Raw genomic sequence first — 23615 nt, 5'->3', positions numbered from 1 at the left:
ACGCAGAGGAGCTGTAAATTCTACTGAGGCCAGAAGGAGCCACCCTGGGCTAATTAGAACCACAGAGCAGTTTGAGGGTCTCAATTACCACTCTCGGCAGGAAGCGCGTCCCCACATCTGTGGGGTGATTAAGTCCACCGGGACATCGCTGGCGGGGCGGGGTATTACAAAGAAGCGGGGTCCCGGAGCAATTCCGCCTCGCTTAGATGGGCGGACTGTTCATCTGAGGGGTCAGAGCCTCAGAGACGGACACGCGGGAGGGCGGCAGAGCCCCCCGTCAGGAACTGGTCTGGAGACGAGAATAGGAAGAACCACTCCGTCCTCCTCCTCCCCTCCCGCCCCTCCCCCATGTTCTATTTAATTTCAAAAAATACATGAGACAAATGATATGATGCTGAAATCACGACTCTGTTTCCAAGTGTGTTCACCTGGAGCACGCTGATGCACTCTCTGAGCACCGAACCTATTCCTCCGGCGAGGATATTTAGTCCTGGGGGTTAGGCATATGATGGGGCTGCCCTCCGCCATCCCACCCCGTGACTGTCACAGGGGCGAGGACCACTGGCGTGGAGTCAAGGGCCCCAGCTGCCTCCCAAGCCTGCTATTCGACCTTAGCTCTGGTGCTTGGCCTCTCAGGGTCTCAGTCTGGTCATCTGTGAAGTGGGCAGTGGGAGCTGGATCAGGAAATCAGGAATTCTGCAACTCTACAACTTCCCAAAGTACCCAGGGATAGGAGTTGCTGCATAAGAGGCAGGACACCAGTTAAATTTGAACTTCAGACAGACAACCAATCATTTTTTACTCTAAGCAGATCCCAAATATTATATGGGATGTACTCATCCTAAAAAAAAAAAAAAGTTCTCCGAAATCAAATTTAATCGGGCAACCTTTTTATTTGCTAAATCTGGCGACACAACTTACTCTCAATAGACTAGACAGTGACTCTCACAGGGCGGGAGGGGGAGGAGGCGAGGGGTCAGTCCCCTCTGTCTGAGAATCACCGAGGCAGGAAAAGCAGATGCGGTGATTTCCGAGTGGCAACCGCAGCTCCTAGGGGTGCACCTTGCTCCTAATACTCAAGTGTGCCTCCGGGTTTCTCTCATGTCAGTCCCGGGGGCCGGAACTGTCGCTCTGCTGTTGTAAAGATAAGCAAAGGCAGACCAAGAAGTGTCGTGGGACTTGCCCACAGGGTTCACTCGGCCAGTGCAAGGCCAGAGCCGCCCTGGGCTCCAGGAGCAGGGGGGCGGGCAGGTCTATCTGGAGACTCCCAGACCCCACATCCGCCCAGACCCGGGGCTGAGCCCCGGCCTCTGCGGCTGCCCCCACTCAGTGACTCTCGGGGCCTCCCTTCCGAACCGCCCCTCCTCACCCCTTTCAGCTTGGATCCGGTCAGCTGACAGTGATCGACCCCCTGCCACGCTCCAGCAGGGAGCTCAGGCCTGCACGGGCCTCCCCAGAGCACGCATCCTCGCTGGTCGGCACAGTGACTACGGAGAAGTGAGTTCCTCCTGCCTCTCGGGCACTGCCTTAGCTATGTGTATGTGCCACATCACTGACCTCACACCTCCTCTAAGGTAATAACCACGATACCCATTTCTCAGATGGGGAAGCTGGGGCTCAGAGGTTCAGTGGCAGGGCCAAGGGGCAGAGCCGGACTAGACACCACCTGTGGTGTCCCAGCTCTCGGCTCGCTCCTGGCTCCCCGCCCCCCGGAGGTGCTCAGTGCTTGTCTCCACTGGAGAAACTGGTGTCCCTAGACAAGCACTGCGGAAATTTCCTTCCTGAGCCAACAAGGTGGGTTGCTCCCAAGTTCTGGGCTCTGTAGCAGGCCTCTGGTGAGCTCCCGTAAGAAAAAGCAGGTCTTCAGGGTCCCCTCCCCCAGGCCTGGCTGAAGGTGCCTCCATCATCCTATAGTCCAAGTTCCTGGGGAGCACCAAGTACACCTGACCCTCTCTGGCTCCCAGGCCAGGCAAAGGGCTGGCACACAGAGGCGCCCTGAAAGTGTGTGTTGAACTTGTTCTTCCATAGCCAGGAAAGCAGCTACCGTAGCTGCTTCCAGCCCATCCTACCAGAACCACCCAGGTCCACGGGGAGGTGCTGCCCCCGACGACCTTGACCGTCCATAAGGCACTTTGCAGATTCAAGGTGCGTCCACTTCCTGCTCGCTTCCTGCGTTTGGTGGAATGCTTGCAACATCAACCATGAAGCACCCCAGCAGCGTGCTGGCCATCCTAAGACAAAGGAGCTGAGACTTGGGGAGCACGACCTTCAGTTCCCTACAGAACAACTTTCCAACCTGCACGTGCATCAGAATCTCCCAGGGGGCTCATAAAGAGATGACGGGCCCTGACATTTCGGAGTTGGGGGTCCAGGAATCTGCATCTGACAGGCTCCGCAGGGGAGGCTGGAGGCCAGGGGTAAGCAGGGGCTGCAGTGGGCATGAGGGCAGGTGGGTATGGAAAAGCAGGGTGGGTTCGAGGCACCAGGTGATTGCAGTGGAGGTCCTGATGTGCAGTGGGCAGACCAGAGGTGTGCAGAGAGGCAGGTAGCGGGGTGCTATAGGAGAATGGGACAGGTTCACGGGTGTAAGGTTCTCAGAAGAGTGTCTGGCACAGAATGAGTGCTAGAGAAGCATCAGAGTTCTCACGCCTTCACTGCCCTGTGCCAGGCAGCGAGTGGGGGGTCATTTCCATGACCTCCTTCAATTCTCAAAGCTGCTCTGTAAGACAGCTGCTATTCTATTAGTCTCCCCAAATGAGAAGAGCTAAAGGATTCTCCCAAGGTCACGGGGTTCCAGAGTAGAAGAGCTGGGTGAGGTCAGCCGGGCGGCTCTTAGAAGAAGACCCCACTGCCCTTCTTTCCTGTCCCGCGGGAAGCCGGCTACCTCCCACCTCCTCTGCTGTGAAGAGGAAGGGCAATGCTCAAAACTTGCTCTTTTTTTTTTTTTTAAAGATTTTATTTATTTATTTGACGAGAAAGACACAGCGAGAGAGGGAACACAAACGGGGAGTGGGAGAGGGAGAAGCAGACTCCCCACTGAGCAGGGAGCCCGATGCGGGACTCGATCCCGGGACTCCAGGATCATGACCTGAGCCGAAGGCAGTCACTTAACCAACTGAGCCACCCAGGCGCCCTCAAAACTTGCTCTTAGTGGGCACTTGACAATGGCTTACTGAACAAATGAATGGGTGAATAAATGGACGAATAAACGGACAAACGGGGCAGGGTGCAGGGACAAATGAATGCCACAGGGAGAAAGAACCTTCTCGTCCAGTTCAAAGGCAGAAGGAAGATCCCTCAGTGTAATGATGGGGAAGGGCAACCCCGTGTCCGCAGTAACACAAGCTCTTTCATTACTGTTTATGGTTTCCTGGGCCCATTAGCAAATCCCCCAGGCTCCTGGGGGTGATTAGATCGGGGGAGGGTCTGGGCCTGCTCCCTGGGCCACATCGGAGGGTCCAGGTCTGGGAAGCATCCCATCTTGAATCCAGAGGCTGACATGACATCAAAAAAAACCTCATTTGCAAACCCAAATTAGTGCCATCCTGATGATCATATACAAGAAGGATGGGCATATAAAGGGAGCCGTGAGCAAGCATGACCACGGGTAACAGCATCACCAAAGAGCTGCGAGAGCTCATAAAGAAAGGTTTTTGTCACCGAAACCCATTTGGTGACTTACAGACTCAGCTTAATTCTTTGTTTCACATCCTGGCAGGAGTCTCTTCTCTTAGTTTATCAATTAGCATCCTCCATAGTAATATAAAGGTGTACAATATAGATATAAATATACAATCATGATAATCACAGGTGCGATGATGAGACTTAGCATTTATTAAATAAGCGCTTGTGCTGAGCCTAGCCCTATGCCCTATTCAGAGCATGTGACGAGCATCACCATATCTACTTTTGAACAATATAAGACATTCTTGTCTTTCTGCCATCTTTCAGTTTGTCTTTCTGAATGCATCTGGCTTGTTTATCCAATTAACTTCTGCCCAGTCCCGGCCAAAGGGGTCTAAAGCCCAGCCAACATGGACCAGCAGATGCTGCTGGGTTAGCGTGCCTTTCATACAACCCACTATTGCTATAGTCATTTTGCAGCCTAGAAAAAGAAAACCGTGCCTCAGCTTCCTCACATGTTCATTTGTACATTTGAAATACTAATGTTTCACTGTGGTGGCCTGAATTGTCGCCCTGCAAGACATGCGTCCTCGTTCTAACCCCCAGAACCTATAGGTGTGGCCTTAATTATAAAAAGGGTCTTTGCAGACATAATAAAATTAAGGCTCTTGAGATGAGATCATCCCAGATTATCTGAGTGGACCCTAAATCCAGTGGCAAGTGTCCTTGTAAGAGACACACAGAGGAGAGACACAGTCCCATGTGATAGAAGAGGCAGAAATTGGGCTCATATGGCCAAAGGCAGGTCATGCCTCCAGAAGCTGGAAAAAGTAAAGAAGAATTCTTCCCCGGAGTCTCCAGTGAGCGTGTGGCCCCCCCAACACCCTGATTTCAGCCTTCTGGCCAATGGAACAGTGAAAAATAAATTTGTTGTTCTAAGCCACAGAGTTTGTGATAATAAATGGGGCACCCCCAGAAAATAAATACACTTACTAATCAGAAATAATGGGCTACCTGACCTGTCAACAAAGACCCAGAAAAAATCAGGACACAGGGAGTGAATCAGGAAGAAGGGACCTAATCCTCCAAAACTCCAACAGGTTTTATGACCATTTATTGCTGAAAACCTAGCATTTTGAAGTCAAATTCTCTTAGCCAATGGACGGAAAAGCCCTTAAATGATTTTAAACTATTCAAAAGTGGATAAAAACATAATCAACAGGACATAAAGTCATCCTGGGGAGCTACACTGCCCAGGACAGCGGCGACCAGCCACAGTGACCACGGAGCCCCTGAAATGTGGCTAGCCTGAACAGAAATATGCTGTAAGCATAAAACAAACAACAGATTTCAAAGATCTCATATGAAAAACCGAATGTGAAATATCTCAATAATTTCTCTATTGATTATATGTTGATCATATTTTGGATATGTAAATTAATTATAAAAATTAATTGAACCTATTTCTTTTTGCTTGTGCAACATGGCTACTAGAAAGCTCCATGACATTTCTATCACTCAGCACTGATTTAGGGTATGCCAAAAATCTGGTGATTACTGGGAGTTTAAACATTGTGTGGGCCATTTGGCTGGTGAGAAAAAATTTAAATGGCAGAAGAGACTAGGATCCCCAAACTATGCAACAACACCCCAAAGGGGTCAAATGTTAACCTGATCAACTAACAGCAGTGACTTCTCATGGTCCCTCACCCGCCACCAGCTACGTCGGTGGTTCTTTACCGCATGACCACAGCCTCCACGCTGCCCTCAGCTGATTGGATCACGAGGTAGACACACCCCTTCAGAGGCAGCCAATCACCAGACTGCCCAGAGAGCTGAGCCAATCACGTTGCTCTCCCTGGAGGGGGCTCGTGAAAGGTAGTGGGCTGTGAGTTCAGCAGGTGTAAGGATTCCTAGGGGTTGCAAGACCTGTAAACCAAGGCCACGAGAAACACGAATAATCCAGAGCAGGGCATGACAACTTCAGCAGTGCTTGTTAAAAATGCAGAGTCCTTGGCCCTGTCCCCAGACAGTCTGGGTGGGACCTGGGAAGCTGGGTTTTAAACCAGCCCCTGAGCGTGTCTGCCACAGGAAGTCTGAGAAACCCCAAGGGCAAGCGTTGCAGAGGTCGGTGGGTAGAGAAGGGAGGATGGAACAGATCAGGGGCGGCTGCCTTGGGTCCAGTTCAAGGGGCCAGAGCCAGCCAGAAGCATCCCTGTCTCAGGGTCCCCAATAGGATCCCAGGGCCCCCTCACCACAAAATCCCCATCCAGCCTGGCCTCAGAGCTTCCTGGAACACTGGCCAGTGGTGCCAGGCTCTCAGCTCCCTAACTTGAGCAGATGGATCTGCAATGTTCTTCCTGTCTTTCACTTGGCATCTGCTTGATGAAAACTCCGTTTCACCTCCACCTAAAGTCCTAGCTGGTTCCAGAGTTCAGGGCAATCTCTCAGGAAGCAGAGTTTATAGGAGAAGCTACACTGCTGTCACCACCTGAACCTCATGTGTCCCTCAGATGCCCTTAAACAGAGGGCCCCAGCTCTGCGCCACCAGCAAGCCAGCAAGGGATGGGCATGCCTGCTTAGAACTGGGCTTCACGGGGGAAATCAGAGGGGTAGACGAACCATGAGAGGCGATGGACTCTGAAAAACAAACTGAGGGTTCTAGAGGGGAGGGGGGTGGGAGGATGGGTTAGCCTGGTGGTGGGTATTGAGGAGGGCACGTTCTGCATGGAGCACTGGGTGTTGTGCACAAACAATGAATCATGGAACACTTCATCTAAAACTAATGATGTAATGTATGGGGATTAACATAAGAAGAAAAAAAAAAGAAAAAAAGAAGAAAAAAAAAAAAAAAAGAACTGGGCTTCAGAGCCCAGGGCCACTTTCTGTGAGGCCCCAAGCAGGAGCCGGCCGGTGGGGCCTCTCGGGGCTACTGGAGCTGCGTGTAACTGTAATTACACCAGCTCACGGGTCTGTGCGGGGTGCTGGGCGTGCTCGTTCACACAGGGCCTAATGAAGCATCCCATGTTCTACAGACCCTGCTGTGTGATTTAATTAACCCTCTGCTCCAGGTGTGCCCTAGTCACCCACTGCGAAGGAGGGGACCCCAGCCCGACACGGGGAGCAGCGGCAGTGACCGTGTCCCTGGGGGTGTGCACCAGGAGGAGGTCTGTCCTGGGAGAGGGGCGTCCCTGCACCAGCTGGGGGGGTCTGGGATTTGAGTTCGGGTTGAGATGGAAGATAAAATATCAAAAAGATAATGCGGGGGATGCCAGGTGACAGCATCTGATGCAGTGGCATGAAGGAAGGGGCCATCGAGGGGCATTCTGGCTGGTGTGTGGACCATGCCGTGGTGTGGTGCGTCCGGAGCCAGACAGATGAGGACGAAACTCAGTCTGGGCAGGCGGCTCTCTCAGAAATTCTCACACAGGATCAGAGTCCTTCCCGTACACTGAGCACCTGATCCTCACAGCAGCCCTCTGCAGTGGGGACGATTATTATTTCCATTTTAATGATGAGGAGACCGAGGGTCAGAGAGGACAGGCAAGGTGCCCACAGTCACACAGCCAGGAAGGGGTGCGGCCGGGCATCCAGCCCAGGCTGTCTGTGCCTACTTCCAGGGCTGGTGGGAGTGTTAGTGCTGATGCCTGGCTCTCGGGCACAGAGCCTGGCGTGCAGCGAGGAGAAGCATGAGAGAGGTTTGCTTCTGCCAGCCCGTCCTACTTTCCTCCCATCTCTCCTCCTCTGCGCCCCTGCTCCCCACAACTTCTGTTTCTCCCTAAACCAACCGTGCTCTGTCGGTTTTCGGATTGGTGTCTCTTCTCCACCTGGGCTGTCCTGGTGGCTCTGCCATTTACCTGGCTACATACTGTTCCCGGTTCCTCGGGTTCCTCATCTGGGAAATGAGGATAATAATACCTCAAGGGGTTGTTTTGAGGATTAAATGAGTTAACAGTTGACAATGACTTAGAACAGGGCCTGGCAAATGGCAGGCGCTCTTTAAGTGTTAAATATAATGAAAGTCGCTGTTTCCCTTCTCTTCCTTAGCCCTTCCTGCTGGTGGGCACGGGGGTGGCAGGCCCTTCCTGTATCAGACTGGTGAGACCAGACTTCCTGTAGGGTCACAGATGCCAGCCCAGCTCAGTAAAGGAGCTCCCCAGGGGTCCAGATCAATAACAAATTGACAATGACCATGGCAGCCAACAGTGACTGGTTGACCATCTGGGTGCATTACTCACCTGCTATTCCTCCTTTAATCCCACAGCAGCCCTATGAAGCATTAAGTGAATGCCCCCATTTTACAGCTGAGGAAACTGAGGTGTAGGGGGTTTAAGTGACTTCTCCAATGTCACCCATCCATCACTCAGCACGGGGTATGCTCACAAAGACCAGGGCGCCCACCACAGCCACCTACTTTGAAGAGTGCCCTGAGGACCAAGGCAGATGGTGGTCGGAACGGCTGTTTGCTGGGCAGCTGGGTTCGACTGCAGACATATTATTTTAGGGCAACAGAGACAAACCCAAGTGCATTCTGAGCAGAGCACTAAGGGGGCAGAAGGGATCCAAAACCCTATTCCAAAAGGCACGCTGGAAGGAATGTGGGATGTTTATTTAACCAAGAGAAGACAAGGCTCACAGAAGACGAGGCTCCCTGTCCTCAATGTCTGGTGGGTTCTCGTGGTTAAGAGAGAAAGGACTCGGGTCTGTGTGGCCCCACAGGCCAAACTGGTCCAGTGGGGGGACACTGGGGAGAGAAATTCAGCTCAGTTTATGGATGAACCCACCAGTCAAAGCTGAAGGTAGAATGGTACGGAGATGGTGAGCTCCCTGGCAGTGGACATGTGCGAATGGAAGGTACAGTTTCCCATGTAGAAGATGCTGCAGAGAAACAAGCCAAACCTTCGGCGCTGGCTTTCCTCCAGCCCTGAGATTCTAGGAGTGCACATGCCTGGGAGCAGGTCTGCCCCTTCCTAGCTCTGGCTCCCCCACGCCCTGTGCCCAGGGAGGAGCACACAGGAGGCGCCCAGTAAATCCGCACTGGATAAGAACGTTTTTAAACAGCTACCTTGGATAAAAGATCAGTTTCTGTGACATTTGCCAGTCAAAGGCAGCAAGGAGGATGTGAAGAGATGGAACGGAGTATTTATTTACAAACGATGTGCGGGGCCCTTTTGTCATGGTTCAAATGCACTGACCCCTGAAAATAACCCACCCCCCTAGGTGGCATCACCCCCATTTTACAGGTGAGAAAGATGAGGCTCGGGGAGGTCAAGCCGGCTGCCCGAAGTTGACAGTGACTCCTGCCCTTTTTGTGCACGTCCCCTGGGACACAGATGTCCTGGGACACCAGCTCTGTGCTTGAACAAACAATGAAAAACCGCCCGCGTAGCACCGCCCCTGCAGGCCCTGAGAGCCTCACAGGCCCCAACCCTGTGCTTCTGTGCACTTGGAACAACCCCACAGCTGCCTCACTTCAATTTCAATTACTCTGTCCCCCCACCAAAATAAACAGAGTGAACACACACACACTCACACTCACACCAGCTGGAACTGAACCCCCCGCTTATTCAGCAGCTTGTGGTCAAAGCCACGGCCCTCAGATGTGGGGATTCACCCGACTTTATCGCTGCTGGAGCCCCACTGAGGACCCCAGCACCACATGCAGGGGGGCGGTGTGCGGCGCATCCCGAGCCTGCAGCTACTTGTCTTGGTGCTGTTACGAGAGCCACGAACTGCCCCCAGCGGGTGGAGGCCCCCGGCTGGCTCCTCCATCAGCACAAGAGCGTGGGCCTTGGGTCCTGTCCTGACAGCCAAAGCTGACTCGGCGCTCCCCTGCGGGCTCTTGTGTGACCCGCATTTTTAAATTTGGACACCCCACCGGTCGTCTTGTCGGCAAGCGGAGATGCCGAGGCCCGAGAAGGGGGGTGACTGGCCCAACAGCACAACTAGCCGGAGGCAGAGCCGGACTCCCACCCGGGACCAGTCAGCTCCCAGCCGCCACCGGCCCCTTGGGACCCTGCTCCCTGCCTCCCACCGGTTTCATCCGCCTGCATCAGAATCAGAGAATCGTCACTCATGGCTCTGCAGTCAACACCATGTTGCCAGTCAATGGCCAGAAACAGGTCCATGGGGCCCAAATCTACCGAATAATGCCCAGGACAGCACGATAAATTGTGCACGTGCATGTGCGTGCGTGTGGCTACGGTGTGTGGTTTAACAGATAAACATTCAAAGAAATGAAACACCGCCTAAGATGTGTGTGTCCTGCTCCTGGCTGGAGCTAGAACTAGTCCGAGCAGGTAAGTTACTCAGGATTTACTCAGAAGTGCTCTGTGTTACTTTCTACCCCTAGGAGAAGCGCTAGTTCCCTGAAGATCTGAGCTGGGTGTGTGAATGCTCTGTCCACGTGCGCAGGGGGAATGCCCGTGGAAACGAATATGCGGGCAGCTCTGTTCTCTGCTGGGGTGAGGCCGATTGGACAGAAAGCAGGAGGCCCCGGGGGAGCACCAGGCAAAGGTGACAGTCCCTTTTACCCTCCAGGAAGGCGACAGGCACTTAAAGTTTACGCAGAGCCAGTATCTGGCTCTCACTTCAAGTTCAAAGAGCCTTGTAAAAGGGGCAGGTGTTCCTCCCATCGTACAGATGGGGAAGCTGAGGCTCAGAGAAGTCAGGGAAAGGCAATCCCAGTGAGCTGCTGGTGTGTTCACAAGGCCCTGTACTGGGTGTTATCTAGAACGAGGCCCTGCAGTGTGGAGGGAGGACCAGCAAGTGGAGACCCCAGCGGGAATTGCCGCTCCTTCATGGCCCATGGCTGTGCAACCTCAGCCCAGTCACCTAACCCCTCTGAGCCTCGGGGCCTCATCTGAAAGTACTTCCTGCCCAGGGCTATCTCAGCACATGCTCAGCATGTGCTGCCAGCTTCCGGCACCAGCCTGCTGCCCGTGACCCTGGGAGCGAGGGGCCACTCTCCCAGGGGCCGAAGGACCATCTCACTCATGCTCACACTGACGGGACGGGTGGTGACAGCAACGGGTGCAGGTATCTGGGGAGACAGGATCACGAAATGCCAGGACAATGGACAAAGAGCCCTGTCCTGGCACAGAGCGGATCATGACAGCCACACTCCCTTGTCCATGTGTTCAAGGACCGGCTGCATGTCCCTCGCTCAGAGCCGAACACCCGGGACGGGATGCCTCCCCGAGGACCCACACCCGCCAGTGCCAGTGGGTCTGCCAGGACAGCCCGCAAGGGGCTCAGAGCCCCTCCGAATCGACCAACGACACAACACGTCTCAAGGTTAGACTTTCAGCTGTTTAAATCCATTTGCATTTGGCAGATGCTCAGCATCTTATTTTAAAGGCAAATTTGTGCCTGCTTTACTGTTTCTGTGAAAAAAGAAAAAACAAACAAACAAACAAACCTTGATAAGCTTGCCCAACCAAGGCTCAAGGCTGTGTGGACGAGGGTGACCGTTACACTTTGGAAAGAACCTCTGTGCCCTGAATCCTGTGTAGAGGCCGGGCAGATGCTAAGGGCCTTGAAGAGCTTCGGACACACAGGAGGGCACTGGAAGATCATCCAGTCCAGCCCTCTCTGCTGTCCTCTCTCCACAGCCACCCAGGTAGACCTTCAGCTGACTCTCATACCTCCCATGATGGGGAACTCACTACCTCCTTGAACAACCCATTCTGACTTAAGATGGTGGCGGTGGTGAGAACATCCTTCCCCCAAGGGTTCCCTTACCGGTTTCCCCTTTTCATCCATCTGCCTTCTGGGCCCACACAGAGCACCCAGCTCCAGTATCCACATGACAAGTGACAGGGACCCCAGGTTCAATTTTTTGTTCCAATCCCTGCTTGTCACATTGGGTCTTTCTATTTGAATTTCTCACCAGAAGTTTTTTTTTTTTTAATTTTGTTTATTGATTTGAGAGCATGCGTGCACAAGCATAAGCAGGGGAGGGGAAAAGGGAGAGGGAGGAACAGATTCCCCACTGAGCAGGGAGCTCGATGCGGGGCTCCATCCCAGGACCCCAAGATCATGACCTGAGCTGAAGGCAGACACTTCACCGAATGAGCCACCCAGCTGCCCCCTCACCAGAAGTCTAAATACAACATGTCTAGGACTGAGCCCACCATCTTCCGAAACAAACCCACTCCTCCGCCATGTCCACCCATCAGCCCAGCCTCAAAGCCAGAATCAGCTCAATGCCCCTCCACCTCCCTCATGACAACATGCTGACCAGGATACTATACTCATTAGGCTGCCCAAGTGCCCAGGCCTAGGCCAGGGGCTCTCTATGCATGCCCACAACAACCCCACAGTGGGGAGTTTCTCCCACTTCACAGATGAGAATACTGAGGTTCAGGGAGGTCATACAACTTGGCAAAGTCACACAGCTACCAAGAATGAGAGCACAGATTCAAAGCCAGGTCTGAATGGAACCCAGTGGAAACGTCACGGCCAATCTAGCAGCACAGCCCATCCCTTCTGTCATCCTGAAGCCCCCTATCATGCTCTTCTGGGACCCCCCGAGCCTCAGCTCAGCCAAGCGCTCACCACCACTGCCTCCAGCCTTGCCCAACCCTTCCCCCTGCAGCCTGGCTTCTCCCACACAGCAGACCAGTTGCTAGCTCCAGGAGGAAGTGGGAGCCCTGGCTGAGCCCCCCTGGCACCCCAGCCAGGCTTCTCTCTTGCCATCCCCCTTCCCCCCCGCTCTAGTTACACTGACCCACTGACAGTCTGGGCTGCCAACATGCCCTCCAGCCACACAGACGTCAAGTGGCAGAGCCAGGCTCTGAGTCCAGACCCTTCTGTTTCTCAAGATTTGGGCTCCTACCCCAGGGCCATGCTGTCACCACCCCACAGGATGGCTGGCACCACTTGCCAGAGTTGGGGAGACACTTCTTCCAGACTCCTGCTGTTTCTGCAGAGGAGGCACTCATCCTGAGAGGGAGGGTGACTCGCTCTGGTGTCCCTGGAAGGAGGGCTGATGGAAGAGCCCAGCCCCCCGCCTTCCTCCTGGGAGCCAGGTGCCCGCAGAGAGCCCACCCATCGGGCTCTGCCCCTGCATGCCTGCTAGAGTCTAGAGATGGGTGGGTATGCCAGACCAATTCCAGGGTTCACTATTAGGAAGCCCATTTGCCAAGACCCCTAAGCCATGTCCTCCAGTTGTCACAGCACAGCGCTAAAAGCCATATTCTGCTTCTCTGTGCTGCCTCCTTGACCCCTGTCTGGATCAGCCCCTGTGCCCCCTGTAAGGACGTCATCGAGGATGAGGAGGGGAGGGAGTGAATGGACAGGGACGGGGATAGGGTGGGGGGGGTGCTGCATTTAAGAAAACAAGAGCTCAGGGATGCCCAGGCCCCATGGACGAGGTGCGCACACACATCCTCTGGGGCACGCTAATTAAGGGCATGGCCCTTCCTCTAATTCTAATGCCTGTTGACGCCAGCTTCGGACCTTGGACTCTTCTAAGAAGCACCACCCTTTCTGGGGCTCCTGGAGCCCCTCCCTCTCTGTGGCCTTCCTGGATAACACCCACCCCCTCCCTGCAATACGCCAGGAATGAGCTCCAGCTCCTCAAATCCCAAGGGCAGCTCAACGGGATGCGTTTCCAGGCCCCAGCCTGCCTGGCTCCCTCTGGACACAGATCCAGCTTCTGGGTAAACACATTCTCCAGCAGAGGCTCTCAAGTAGGGGGCCCCCAGGGACCCCAGCCCATGGCCTCAGCCCTGTGGCAATAATTCAAAGATGCCTGTTACGTGAGGGCAATCAAACAGGCCTTCTTGGGATAGATTCTGATTAAAGCTGGGAAAATCTAATCAAGGGTGGGATCCGGGCTGCGTGTGCCCAGGGAAGGGAGGGGAGGGAGGGGAGGAAGAAGGTGGGTGCATGGAGCAGTGAGCAGGGAGGGGCTCAGTGGAGTCACCAGGCCTCAAATGGTGATGTTCCTGACGGATTTTGTCATTCAATCCAATGATCTGAGATGATGGAGGCTTCTCTTAGCTCTGGCCCACGTGGCCCAACCGTCTGTGGCCAAGACACAGCCTTGGAGCAGGCAGTGACTCGGGGCAGGGGCGGGGCAAGAGGAGGACCAGGCTGTGGTCCCCACTCTGCCCGGGATCTTGCCTTGTGGCCTCAGGTACGTCACCTCCCTTGCTGAGCCTCTGTTTCTTCATCTGTAAAATGGGGATGACCAGCGCGACCCTTGCACGGTGCCAAGATGGGAAGGACCCAAGGGGACAGGGGGCACAAACCCACTCTGGAAGGAGACAGGGCCTGGCAAAAATGTGAGGCTCTATCCTTCAGAGCCCACAGGGCAACAGAACTGTTAGTAAGCTGCTCCCTACCCTGTCCTCAGGACACACCTGACAGGGAGGCTTGCTGGGCCCTCCAAGAGAGGAGGCTGAAGCCCAGCAAGGTTAAGACATTCACTCAGGGTCACACAGCTCCTAGGCAGCAAAGATAGAATTCAAATTGGGGTCTGACGCCAAACTCCGTGCTCCCAGGACCAGCTCGCACTGCTTTTAGACATCGTTTCCCTCTTTTCTAGAGTCTACATCTGTGGGACTGAAGCCGGGCCCCAGCCCTTCCTCTGTGCCAGAACTGGGTGTAGTTCAAATCACAGACAACAGCCCAGACCCCCATCAGGCGTCCCTCACTTTCGCGGACTCTTCTCCTCCGTCTTCAAACAGCCAGATGACCTGCCCTCCCTAAGGGACAACGACAGCATGGAAGGCACTGCTGTGGAAACGGGAGCTGAGGACACCTGACTCAGAGAGCGCTTCTGGAAAGTTTCCTTCCTTCTTCAGACACTCTCCCCTGAGCCCTGCGCCTGGCACCAGGGAGTGAAGTGCGAACAAGACAGAAGGGCCCTGGGCACGGACACAGGCCGGTATGCGCCCGCCTAGTGCTGTCCCGTGACCTTCACTCAGGAAAACCAGCCCTTATCCACACTGACGGGTGGGAAAACGGAGGCCTGAGGGGTTCCAGGCCGGCTCCTCCATCAGCATGTGGCTGACAGCAGAACCCAGGACCCTTTGGCCCAGGAGGGCTGTGCGTGGGACTGGGGCTCCCCACAAGCAGAATTCATGCCTCAAATCCAGGGGCTGGCAAACTGCAGTCAGTGGGCCAAATCCAACCCAAGATTAACAATGTTTTTTTGCATTTGTCAGGGCGCCTGGGTGGCTCGGTCGGTTAAGAGTCTGACTCTTGATTTCGGCTCAGGTCATGATCTCAGGGTCATGAAATCTCAGGATCGTGAGATCAAGCCCCGTGTCGGGCTCCATGCTGGGCATGGGGCCTGCTTAAGATTCTCTCTCTCTCTCTCTCTCTCCCCCTCTGCCCTCCCCCCCCAAAAAAGAATGTTCTTTGCATTCATAAAGCGTTGTAAAACAAACAACAAACAAACAAGGATAACAAACCAAACTATGCAACAGACACTGTATTTTAGTCCCACAAAATAGAAAATATCTTCTCTCTCGGGTCATTTACAGCAAATGTGTGCTGCCCCTATGGAGTCTAACACCTCACTTTGCAGAGGAAGAAAATTGGGGTCAGCAAGCTAGGGGCTGGGCCGGGCCTGTGTCTTTCCCACTACGAATACAGAGGCTGGAAACAGTGGAAATGTATTGTCCCATGGTTCTGGAGGCCAGAAGGCCAATGTCAGGGTGTCAGCAGGGCTGGTTTCCTATGGAGGCTCCAGGGCAAAGCCTGTCCTTCCCCTTCTCACTTTTGGTGGTGGCCCGCAGCCCTTGGCCTTCCTTGGCTTGTAGGTGTGTCACTCCAGTCTCTGCCTCTGTGTTCACATGACACTCTTCCTTGTGTCCCTGTGTGTCCCTCCTCTTCTAAGGACACCAGTCATTGGATTCAGGGCCCAATCCTACTCCAGTATGACCTCATCTTATATAATTACATTTGCAAAGACTCTACTTCCAAGGAAGATCATATTCTGAGGTTTTGGGTGGATTCAAATTTGGGGGGACACTATTCAACCCACTACAGTCTGCAGCCCCCAATTTCTTCCACCCGTTCATGCTGCCTCCCCGGGGAACTGTGTTGTCAAGGGTGTGGACAATTCTGTCTCACAGGCACATGGACACATGTTCTGCTCCCCATGACAGGTGGGCAAGACTTCCCAAGGACAGGTTGTGTGACACCACGCAGGCTGGCACACGGCCACAACAAATGGCTTGTTTTTTGCCAAGCCCCACTGCCAGTGTCTCCTTCCATGAGCACGAACCGCCAGTGATAAAGGTGAGAATAAGATCATTTGCTGTGCGTGGCTCAAGAGCGTCCCCTCCCTCCCATCAACCAAGAAGGCAGCAAGGCTTTTCAGAGAGCCCAGCCTGGGATTCGGAGCTGCCCATGCAGCTTCTGGTCCCGGGGACCAGACTTGTTCTGCCGCGGGTCACCTTCTGCCCGTGAGCTGCAGGGGCAGGCCCCTCACCGCTTCCCTATGCCCACCTCTGGCTCCCACTTGCTTCGGTCTGGAAAGGGAACTGCTGGGGACCGAGCACCTATGATCTGCTGATGGAAGTGATGAATTCCAGGGCCCAGTAGATGCTATGAACAGAGTAAAAACAAACCGACTGCCCAAGAAAGCACGTTGGTAAAATGAGGTGCTGTGGCCCACATAAGGCAGTACAAGCCGCTGAAAATGACTGATGTGCATCTGAACTGCAGAGATGGCCCCGACACTCCTGGCACCAGGACCGTGCCACGCTGTGTGCTCACTAAATACGTGGCTGAATGTCACTAACCAGATATTTTAGGTGAATGTACCATCACCTGTTTACCAAGCCTGGGCTTTCTCCAACTGGGCCAACAGCCTTGGCAGGGAAGCTGTGCTGCTGGGGGGGAGAGGGGGGCGGGGTGGCCTGGTGGGCTTGAGGAGGGCTCCGTGGAGGAGGGGTGCAGGGCTGGGCTCTGAAGAGCATGGAGGGTATTCCGGGCAGAGGGATGGCTGGGGCCAGAGGCACCGAGGCACAACCCCATGTCAGTACCCTTCACCCCAAGTGTACTGGGGGACACACAGTGGGAGTGGTGGGCGTCTGATGTCTTTTTGGCTGCTCTGTGCGTGGCCCCTTCCTATTTATACGCCCTCGGCGGAAACGCAGCGGCCAGACTCCCCTCTGCGCCCCCAACTACACTGAGGCAGGAGACCTGGGCTTGGCCAATCATGGGCTTCCTGGCTGTCACATGACCTGCGCGGGCCAATCGGATGCTCGTAAAGAGAAAGGGCCCGGAATTCGGCCGTGGCCACGTGGCCCAAGGTCCTGCTACTGGTCCGTCCGGCCCAAGGACATCGCAGGCTTCATGCTTCCCAGCTTCCCAGGCTGCCGTTGACAAATCTGGCTTTGCGCCTCCTGCCCGGTCTCCAGACCCTAGCTGGGACCAATGCCCTATCCCGTTTCTGGCAATCAGAGCACCCCACCTGGCACCGAGGTGTTACACTGAGTGTTTATGGCTCACCGTGATGGACAGTTCCGGAGCGGAGTGTCACCTGCTTTGTGCCACGTGTCCGCCGCAGACCTGGCTGGCACGGTGCAGACCAACCAGGTGGCTTCCACTGCCAGAGAGCTGAGGGAAGAGAGGAGGGCGCCGGGCACAGGGCTGCCAAGGGAGCACCGAGCCTGCACCGCGCTGGGCTCCGCACCTGCTCAGATCCGGCCGTTTGTGGGGTGTGGTCAGCATCCAATGAAATGCAGGCAAAAAACAGCTTGGTAGCCAGACCAGGTACATACATACATTCTATAAAAGAATTTGGACAGCAGCCTCTGAGCTTAGCAGCCTTGTGGGTGAAACCGAGCCTACAGTAGCTCTGGAGAAAGACACAGTCACATTTGGAGATGCTGGGGGTTAGGACCCAACATATGAATCCGGGGGGGGGGACACACAATTCAGCCCATAACAGTAACACATGTAAAAGCTCTAGCACATAGCAGAACCTCAATAAATGTCACACCTGCTTCACCAAAGTTTCAAGAGAATAATAACTAGCACTGCCTGAGTGCCCACCGAGTGCCAGTAACACGCCGTGCATCTTACACACGTCACCTCTCAGCCAGGGAACGACCCAGCGACATGGTTCACATCCTGTCCCAGGGCCTGCCAGACACTCACTTCCTCCCGTGGCCATGCCCTGCATGGGAGGTGCTGCCATGTATTCACTCGGCACTGGCTCATTCCTTCAACCCAGATTCAGAAGGCCACTGTATGACAGGCCCTGTGCTATCCATGGGGATGGGCAGTTTGGTAAGCAACACATGTCCTTAAGAAACTTCATTCCAGCTGGGCAGACAGATGCCAAACAGGGCAAGCAGTGTTGGTGAGGTGTACCTAGGGGATCCCAGGAAAGGCCTCCTCAAAGCAGGCCCTGTACGTGGGCCTGGACTGCTGGTGGGGTGTGACACTGGGAGAGGAAGAACACTCTAGGCAGAGGGGCTGGGTGTGCAAAGGCTCCGGACAGGACTGTGCCCTGTGTGTCGAGCTCTGAGGGAGAGGCAGGTGGGGCGTGACTCTATCTCCCACAAGACCAGGGACAATGACCACACCTCCGAGAGTCTACTTCTTCCCTCACAGATGGCCAACGCTAAGACCTCAGAGCCTGACTCTGGGGGTCCAAATCCCGACTCCAGCATTGCCTAGCTGCCTAGCTGGCTTCTCTGTGCCCATTTCTTCCTCTGGGACTTGGGGATGCAAATCTCCAACTCTAGGATTATCCCGGGGAAGACTTAAGTTAATATAGACAAAGGATTTAGCACGAGCCTGGGACCCAGAAGGCTCTAAAGACAGCACTTGCCGTTCCTGTGCTCATTCATCGGGAGTTATCTAGGGATAAGAGGAAGAATGTGGCAGGGCCATGTGCCCGAAGGCAGAGGCTGCATGGGGTGGGTCAAGGGCCTTCCTTCTCTGCCGAGTCCCTAGAGCATCCTGCTCCACTCCCCTGCGGCCTGTCCTCCCCAAACCTAGTGAGCTCTTCCCTGTTGGCCCCCCCTCTGCGGAGACCCTGCTGGCCCAGGGCACAAGCTCAGCCACACCCTCCCCACAATCATTACGAACGGGCTCAGGAGCCCCACGTGTTCACCTCTGCCACCTGCCCTAGCATGTGAACCTGTGGCTTTTGGTTTTGGAGCAAATGCAAAACCCTCTGCCTTTGTGCCAGAACAGAGCCCCGGGCGGCCCCAGCAGCTGCAATTTCCTGTTCAGCACACACAGGAACCCCAGGAAAAGCTTGTCCCTTCCCTTCCCCCACAGAGCAGCACAGCCTGGCGTTTCTGAAGCCACCCCACCATCAGATCCTGGGGGCCGTGGACCAAACGTTGATATCTCCCCAGAATTCATATGTTGAGGCCCTAACCCCCAGGGGGATGATATTTGGAGGTGGGGCCCCTGGGAGGCAAGCAGGTCACAAGGGTGGAGCCCGCAGAGGGATTAGCGCTCTTCTAAGAAGAAATGAGAGAGCTTGCTTCTCGGCATCACGCGAGAAGGTAGCCATGTGCAGGCCGGGAAGAGAGCTCTCACCGAGAACCAAACTGGTTGGCACCGTGACTGTGGATTTCCAGCCTCCAGCATTGTGAGAAATCTGTTTACTGCCAGGCTTGACCGAGACAGCGGGGAGTGGCATCTGTGGGGGCCAATCCACGTGCAGGGAGAACAGGGCCCCAGAATCAATACTTGAGTGTGCCGGAGCGGGGGGGGCTGTGCAGCCAGCAGGGGGGTGGGCAGGCCATCTCCCAGAGCCAGGCTCTGATCCATGTAGCCAATCCAGGGAGCCAGGAGGCACCGAGCCGTTGCCATGGTGCCCATGGGGCCATGGCAAATCACTTCCTTCCGTGGCGCGCTCCGTCCCGGGGACCCACTGGGTCTCTCTGCCGGGCCTGGGAGTATCAGGAAGCAGCTCCTGGGATCAGCGAGCAGCCAGTGGCCTGCAGCCCACAGCCCTCACATGCCACGCTCACCACGGAGGGGAGAGGCGGCCTTGCAGTCCCGCTCTCCCTCTACACCTGGCCTGCCTATGAGATGGTAACCTCATGGCAACAGCAGGAATCCTTCCATTCGCCCATGTGTTTCCACAAGCTCTTCCGGCATGCCTCCCAGGTGCCGGGCTCCAGGCTGAGGCCTGGGGAGGGAGAGAAACAAGATGGGGGCCTGGCCCTCAGGTACTCATGGCCCCAGGACACGGGGTTTGGGACCAGCCTGGGGAGAGGCCGGCTCGGTCTGCCCAGGGAGATGTGTGTTTGCTACAGGAATTCACACTTGCACGACCACGTGCTCCTTATGTTTCAGGTGCAAGTCAGCGTCATCCCCACGAAGCCTGCAGCACCCCCACTTTATTCTGAGTACCCTGCCAGCATTCCAAAGCACTCCCAACGGCAGCGTCAGAAGACAGAATGGAGAATCCTAGAGCAGAGCAGGAACGGCATCACAGAGGGTGGGTGCTGGCCAGGGCCCTCAAGAAATCAAGTTCAGCTCCTTTTATAGAAAGAGGAACAAGCCCCAAGAGGTCAGGTCACCTGCCCGAGGTCATCGGGGAGTCACATGGCAGGGCAGGATTCATGCTCAGCTCTGATGGCAAGCCTGTGTTCTTCCCACCTGCACAGCAGGCCACCCCACTCTCCTCTTTGGCCCAGAGCCTAGCTCTTTGCTAATGGGACCCACACAGCTGAGTTGGCCCAGCTTCGGACCCCTACTGACTGCTCTGCACCCATGGGACTTAGAGGGCCCGGAGGGGTCTGCCAGGCCCCCACCGCACGCCCAGTGCCTGGAACAGGTCTGGCACACAGCAGGTGCTCCATACATGTTTATTGCATGAATAAAAGACCTGAGCGGGAGAATGAGGGCTCTGCATTCAGTACCTCGGTGCTCAAACGAAGACCAGGAAATCCTGGACAATTCCTTCTGACTCAACAACCGCATCTTGAGTGCTGCTATTTGCAGCCAGGCCAGGGGCTCCCATGCCGGGGCCTTCCCAGGAGGCTGCCCCTGCCAGCATCCCAGGCTCCTCGCCCCTTCTCCCGCGCTCAGCTCCAGCCAGACAGAAATGGGAGCAGCCTCCCCAATGTGCCTGGGCTCCACACATGGCCTACAGGGTCATGCCCCGCCCTTACCCTCCTCATGACACCTGTCCACAACCCCCGTGATGACAGCCACCCCCTTCTCTGCCACCCTCACCTCTAAAGGCCACTGGCCTGTTAGGGGTCTGTTTGCACACCTCCTGCTAGACAGTGAGCCCCCCGCAGGAGTGGCCACAGTAATGGAAACCCCAGGAAGCAGCTGGAACCAGACGGAGGTTACCATCTCATAGGCGGGCCAGGTACAGAGGGAGAGGCTCCAGGTGTCCAACCTACATGGACACGGCACAGGTAGGACGCTGGGAAGGAGGTGCCTGGGCCCAGGTCACCCACAATCCTAGTTCCTCCCCCCGACACGGAGTGCCACCGAGGTGGGCGCCGGTGCCCCTGCTTTGCAAATGAGGAAACGAGCCAGAGAGCAGGCCGGGTGAGGACCGCGGTTTGAAATTCGAAAGGACAGCGCCGCACCAGCACCCACACTCCCTGGCTGTCCAGCACGGCGGCCCCTCCCGTACCATCCTCTTGGTGCACCTGCCAACAAGTCCGTCCCATCTCTCCCTGCAGCGATTCCACAGCCAGGCTGTCCAGCATGTGTCCGGAAGAGAAGGCTGGAAGGGCCTCCTGGGAGGAGACCTTCACGGTCTCTGTTCGCCTCTGGTTCCTGTCATGGCTGTGCCTGATCCCCTCTAGCAGCTGCCGGGACAGACGCCTCTCTACAAGACGTCAGGACACGGCTGGCCTGAAGCTCCCATCGTCCAGCCAAGTTTGCAGGAGCTAATATCAAGTGACACCATCCCAGTGTCCAGCTCCTGGACGTGGGGCTTGTTTGGTTCTGTGGAGGGGGATGGGGGACAGGGAGGAGACCAATGTCACAGCCACCTGCGACTCTACCATCAAAGGTCAGGGCCTCCATTTTTCTGGCTCAGAAACCACAGCTTGTCAGGGCCAGCTGGAGTTTAGCAGGCCTGGACAGCTGACTCCACTGAACCAAATTCACAAGAGACTGATGAATAAGCCAGGCAACTCCTTTACGCTAACACTGACAGTGAGCAGAACAGGCGCCAGGCCCCTTGTTAAGCGTCTCAGTCATGAACAAGGGCCCTGCAAAGTCGGCAGCAGATGGCTGCAATCTCCAGAATCAGAGCCAGAGCCCTGAGAGGTGAAGGGATCAGCTCCAAAGTCCCAACCAGGAAGGGGCAGAGCTGGGATTCAAACCCAGGTCTGCCTGACTCCTAGGATATGCACAGTCTTTCGCTACATATTGTCCGACCCTGAGCCACACGCTTTCCTCTATCCCAAGGGTTGGCATGAGCCAGGGAAAACAAAACCAACAGGATGTTTATACAGAGAAAGAAATCTAATAAGGAACTGGCTCATGTGATTATGGAGGCTGAGAAGTCCAAAAGCTGCAGGGTTGGCCAGCAGCCTAAAGACTCAGGAAGAAGTCATGTTGCAGTTTGTGAGTCTGAAGGCCGTCTTCTGGCAGAATTCCCCCTCGCCCAGAGAACGTGCAGTCTTCATTCTATTCCAGCCATCAACTAATTAAACGAGGCCCACCCATATCCTAAAAGGTAATCGGCTTAACTCAATGTCTACTGATCTCAACGTTAGTCACGTCTAAGAATGCCCTCACAGAAACATCTAGAATAATGTCGGACCACACGTCGGGGCACCACAGCCCAGCCAAGTTCACAAATAATCATCACAGTTGGCAAACTCTTCCTAAAAAAGGCTGGAGAGTCAACGTGGAGAGAAGTCTGTGGGCCACACGGCTCCTGTCGCAGTTCCCCACCTCTGCCGTGATCATGCAAAGGCAGCCACACACAATCCGTAAACGAGGTGGGGCTGTGCTCCCATAAAACTGTAGTTACGAAAACAGGCAGCGGGCTGGATTTAGCCCTCGGGCTGTCGTTGCCATCCCGGTTCTAAACCCAACTACCGGGGCAGACGCAGCCCGAATTTCTGACCATGACATTGTGTTTTTCTAACTTAAATGCCCCATCTTTTATTTTCATTTCTAAGCTGATTTTCACATCCCTTAAAAAAAAAAAAGTGTGGCTCAAATCAGATAATCAATAGTCAATTAAGAGTAAATCTCAGGCCCTCCTACAGGGTAAAAATAAAATAAAATGATGAAGACCCCAAGCCTCACTAAGATGTGTTTTAATTTAAGACTAGAAGGAAGGAAAGCCATGAAAGAAAACAACAGCAAATATTAAAGGGAAACCCCAAATCAAGCAGTCAAGTATAAGAGAACTAATTCCAGTGCCGTCGATCAGAAGGACACCCCAGTCCATGGTCACGAACAGCACGAGGGGCCCCGCGGTCCTGGCTGTTGCTCTAGATTAAGCTCACCACAGAATATTCTGTGTGCTGTCTTGCTTCTCCTTGTCTGTAGTGAGAAAGCTCGGACAGGGATGAAAAGCCAATGTATCACCTGTCTCCTAACACTTAACCACCTCCTTGAAGCTTCATTGTACGCTAACACCATGGACATCAATTCTTGATGGAACAGAGTTCACGGTCAGGGGATAAATGAATGCCCAGTCACGTCCAAGAAGAAAGGCTCTGGGAATGCAGGCCGACTCCCAGGAAGCTTCCAGAGGTCTGAGGATGAGGGGTTCCTCCCTGAGGACGGCCTGCTCCACCTGATCGGTACAGAAAAGGTGTAAGGAGGACACACCCCCAGAGGGGCTGATGGCCTTGTCCAAGGTCACACATCCTATCCACAGGAGCCTGACCCCCACCTGAATGCCCCAGTCACCTAGGCTAAGGATGCTGCTCAGAGCCTAGCCCATCAAGATCACCTCCCAACTGGGCCTGGACCAAAGGTGGGATGTGAACTTCCACTTGAGAAGTGGCCACGTGAATCCACTTCCTTCCCCACAATGAGCTGCCTTTTCCCCAGCACCA

General features: G+C 54.8%; 1 protein-coding gene across 3 annotated transcripts in view; it reads right to left on the bottom strand.

Moving 5' to 3' along the window:
• Positions 1 to 23615, bottom strand: part of PPP2R2C (protein phosphatase 2 regulatory subunit Bgamma) — a 134281-nt gene that overhangs the window by 71895 nt on the left and 38771 nt on the right. The window contains exon 1 of one of the 3 annotated variants that reach the window (XM_045881514.2): positions 21218 to 21369. The exons of the other annotated variants lie outside the window; for them this stretch is intronic. Coding sequence (XP_045737470.1) covers positions 21218 to 21293 — 76 coding nt within the window. The 5' untranslated portion in view covers positions 21294 to 21369. Of the gene's footprint in view, positions 1 to 21217; positions 21370 to 23615 lie in introns of those variants that run through there. 3 annotated transcript variants of the gene reach the window in all.

The sequence above is a fragment of the Mirounga angustirostris genome, unplaced genomic scaffold (genome assembly GCF_029215605.1).
Source record: "Mirounga angustirostris isolate CCGP_5_RB_7025 unplaced genomic scaffold, mMirAng1.0.hap1 SCAF_2, whole genome shotgun sequence".
Classification (NCBI taxonomy): Eukaryota; Metazoa; Chordata; class Mammalia; order Carnivora; family Phocidae; genus Mirounga; species Mirounga angustirostris.
The sequence above is the reverse complement of the archived record's forward strand: the minus strand, read 5'-3'. Positions and strand labels throughout refer to the sequence as shown.